This window comes from Plasmodium reichenowi, chromosome 14 (genome assembly GCF_001601855.1).
Source record: "Plasmodium reichenowi strain SY57 chromosome 14, whole genome shotgun sequence".
Taxonomy (NCBI): Eukaryota; Apicomplexa; class Aconoidasida; order Haemosporida; family Plasmodiidae; genus Plasmodium; species Plasmodium reichenowi.
This window is the reverse complement of record NC_033659.1, coordinates 1,877,723-1,882,109: the sequence shown is the minus strand read 5'-3', so window position 1 is coordinate 1,882,109 and position 4,387 is coordinate 1,877,723. Positions and strand designations below refer to the sequence as shown.

Here is a 4,387-nt window from a genome sequence, read left to right as displayed (position 1 = left end):
TATATATCCGTATATAATATATACATGTTTTATATATAAATTTTATGAAAAAATTGTTTTTTTTTTTTTTTTTTCTTTTTCTTTGTTTTTGGTCTAAAAACTGTTAATTATAAATATATATACCTAAATTTATATATATATAATATTTAAACGGTTCCTTTTATTCCTTTTAAATTTTGATAAGTTTCAAGAAAGTCTGACCATTCTTCATATGGTGACTTATCAAAGTTTGTAACTTTCCATAAATCAGGTGTTAAATAACCGTATGTTTTACTCAAAGCGTTGAAAATGGCCTAAAAGAGGGAAGAAGGAAAAAAAAAAAAAAAAAAAAATGTTATAAATAAATATATAAGTATATCTACACAAACACGCACATATATATATATATATATATATATTTATATTTATATTTATATTTATATTTATATTTATATTTATATTTATATTTATTTATTTATTTATTTATATTAACACGTACCCTCAAAAAATTTCCTTTCGTTTTTGTTTTTCCACAAGATGATGAGAAGCAATCCTTTATACCAGCAAAGTTCAACATTTTTTTAGTTGTTGGAGCTCCGACAATTTGAGTACCTCTTGGAGCTGGTACTAAACGAATACGAACACTACCACATTTTCCAGAAACTTTCATAGGGACAGTATGTGGGTCTCCTATCTTATTACCCCAATATCCTCTTCTTACAGGTATCAAGGAAAGTTTTGCTGAAATAATAGCACCTCTAATAGCTGTAGCTACTTCCTTTGCACATTTTACACCTAAACCACAATGACCATTACCATCACCAATAGCAACAAAAGCTTTAAATCTTGTTCTCTGACCAGCTCTTGTTTGTTTTTGTACAGGCATTATTTTTACAACATCATCTTTTAATGGATGAGAACATTCATTAGGTTGAAAAAAATAATCTATTATTTGATATTCTTTAATTGGTAATGAATGTAAATATATTTCTTCAATAGATACTATCTTTCCTTCTTTTACTAATCTACCTAATTTGGTTACAGGAACCCAATTTTTTAAATCATCTTCTGCAGAGCCTCTTCCTCTAAACAAATTAAACAAACAAATATACACATACATATATATATATATATATATATATATATCATATATATATCATATATATATCATATATAAATATGCTTTCCCTTTTTTTTTTTTGTTTTACCTTCCTCGTGCTCCTCTGCCGCCTCTTCCACGAGTTCCTCTAACACCTCTTCCAAAACCTCTTGAAAAACCTCCTCTATCTATAAAAGAATAAAATAAAGTTTTTACATATGTCATTAATATAAATACGTATGTATACTTTTTGCAATATAAGAACTGTAGATTCTTCACAAGCAGTTTTCAGCTTAATCAATATATAATTTTTTATACTGTACAAATTCTTCATATAATAATATATTCTTTATGTACATAAATATACTCTAACACTTATACATATGATATAATAAAAAAAATTATACATACATATATATATATATATATATATATATATACATTTATTTTTCCCTCCCACAAAAAAAACAAAAATATTTATATATATTTACATTATTCATTTTTATTGTTTCCACTTTTCCTTACCTTCCATTTTTTTTTATTAAGATTAATTATTATATAAAGAATGTTACTTCTTTTCTTTATTTTTTAATTTACCGCTTTTTATTATATATATATATATATATATATATTATAATATATATATAATATTATAACATATAAAATTAATAAAATATATATATATTTTTTTTTTATAATTAAAAAAAAAAAAAATTAAATATATATATATAATATATATAATGTATAAATAATTTTATTTTTTTTTTAACATATATAATAATTATATAATAAATGTATGTATTTTATTTTATTGGTATACTTTTCTTTATATTTAATTATATATATTATATAAAAAAAAAAAAAAAAAAAAAGGTTTTTTTTCTTCTTGGTTTTTTTTTTTTTTTTCTTAATTTTTTCTTTCTTTACATTAATATATATATATATATATAATATAATATATTTTATTATATATGATATATTTTTTATATACAAAATTATTATTACATATTTTAATTTTTTGTGTTTTTATTTATTTTCTCATAAACATTTTAATTTTCTACTATATGATGAGAGCATTTATATTTTATTAAAAAAAAAAAAAATAATAATAATAATAGTAAATATATTTTGATTGTATTTATATAAAAAAGGGGTAAAAAAAAAATTTTTCTTTTTTTTTAAATGTTCATATATAAAAAATATATATATATAATTTAATTTTTCTTTTTAATATGTTCATTATAAAGAATATTTTATATTCATTTATTATAATTTATATAATATAATATATAATAATATATATATTATTATTATAATATTATATTTATTTATGAAAAAAATATGTAATAATTTTCATTATTATATTTATAATATATATATTAATTTATATACATACATATTATAATATAAATAAATAAATGTTGATAATAATATTTGATATTAACTTTATTTAATAATTATAATATAAAATAAATATATTACAAAAGAAATCTAAGCACATTTATAAAATATTATATATATATATATATATATAAATATAATTTATAAATAAAATATATTATATATATATAATGTAATAATTATTAATTTTATTATTATAAAATATTTCATATATTGTCGTTTTTGTTTTTATGACTATATTTTATAATATATATATGTATACACATAAATAAAGTTTTTTTTTATATTATAAAATATATATATATATATTATTATTTAATATATGTATTAAAATATAATATAGTTTTAATCTTATACCTATAAATATATTATATATAATATATTATATAATATATATATATATATTTATTTATTTATTTATTCAAATTAATTATTTTTTATTTCTTTTATTTATTATAATATTTATAATAATAAACATTATAATAATATATATATTAATTATACATATATAGAGATTAAAAAAATATATGAACTCTTTAGAATATAAATAACGAAGAAGACCTACATACAAACCCCTTTTTTTTCTTGCATATATATATATTATATCTCTAAAAAAAAAAAAAAATCCAGGGCAATATTTTAATATTATAAGTTATAATGTTTTATGCACGTACTAATATTATAAATAAAAAATATTATATATATAAATATAATATTTATGAATGTTAATCATTTTTTATATTTGAATGCATTCTTTTAAGGTTCTAATATTTTATTATAATATAATAATATTATAATATATATTTGTATTGCGTACATATAAAATAAAATTATTAATATAATATGTTATATTATAATATATATATATAATAATAAATAATTATGATATTTTATTTTATATTTATGAACACCTGAAATATAAGTAAATTATTAAACCCTTTAATATGATTTTATGAAAAAAATAATAAATTGACCTTAATTTATCAATAATATTATGAATATAATATATAAAATAATGTACATTATATTCACGTATATTAATAATTATATATATATATAATAAAATATATTTAACATTTTATTATTTTCATTAAAATATATGTTTTATTTTTTTTTTTCCTTTATCCACAACAAATAAAATTGTGTTTAAAAAAAAAAAAATAGAGGTTTTTAATATATATTATTATAATATTAATATTTTTTATATTATATATAAATATATCGAATACCTATATATTTTTTATTATTTTATCATTTTATTATTTTATTTTTCCACCTTATAATTTATATATATATATATATATATATATATATTTTTAAATAAAGTGTTAATTTTTTTATCCTTTTTAAATATATTTCGTTTGACAATAATTTCAAAATTTATTTTAAATATAAAATGAATAATTGCAAATATTTTTATTTGATTAAATATTATAAATATATATATATATATATATATATATATATTATATTATTTCATTGTTATCCACTTTTATCACCTTACAATTATTATGTTCTAAAAAATGAAATAAAAAAAAAATAAATAAATTTTATAAACACAAATTGTGTATTTTAAAAAATGTTGTTATAAAATTGTTATATGATATTTTTTTTTAAAAAAGAAAAAAAAAAAAAAAAAGGAACTTTTTAATTAATAATAAGACTATACAATTTTTGTTTTTGTGAATTCCACCAAATTTTTAAAAAAATAAATGAAACATTTAAAAAAGGAGTATGAAAATAAATACACTCATGAAAAAATAAGAAAACATATATATAAATATATTTATATTTTTTTTATATTATGATAATATGGTAATATTATTTATACTCGTGCAAAGATAATTAAAAAGAGGTATATTTTAATTTTCACCATATAAGGGTGTAAAAAAAAAAAAAAAAAAATTA

The 4,387-nt window shown here is 15.3% G+C and overlaps 1 protein-coding gene across 1 annotated transcript; it reads right to left on the bottom strand.

Moving 5' to 3' along the window:
- Positions 1 to 146: 146 nt before the first annotated feature.
- PRSY57_1446300 (40S ribosomal protein S5, putative) lies at positions 147 to 1,610 on the bottom strand (the record flags this gene model as incomplete). The annotated part of the gene is made up of 4 exons (XM_012910059.2): positions 147 to 293; positions 479 to 1,064; positions 1,188 to 1,266; positions 1,604 to 1,610. The coding sequence occupies 4 exons, from the start codon at positions 1,608 to 1,610 to the stop codon at positions 147 to 149; spliced, it is 819 nt and encodes a 272-aa protein (XP_012765513.1).
- Between the last annotated feature and the right edge of the window lie 2,777 nt (positions 1,611 to 4,387).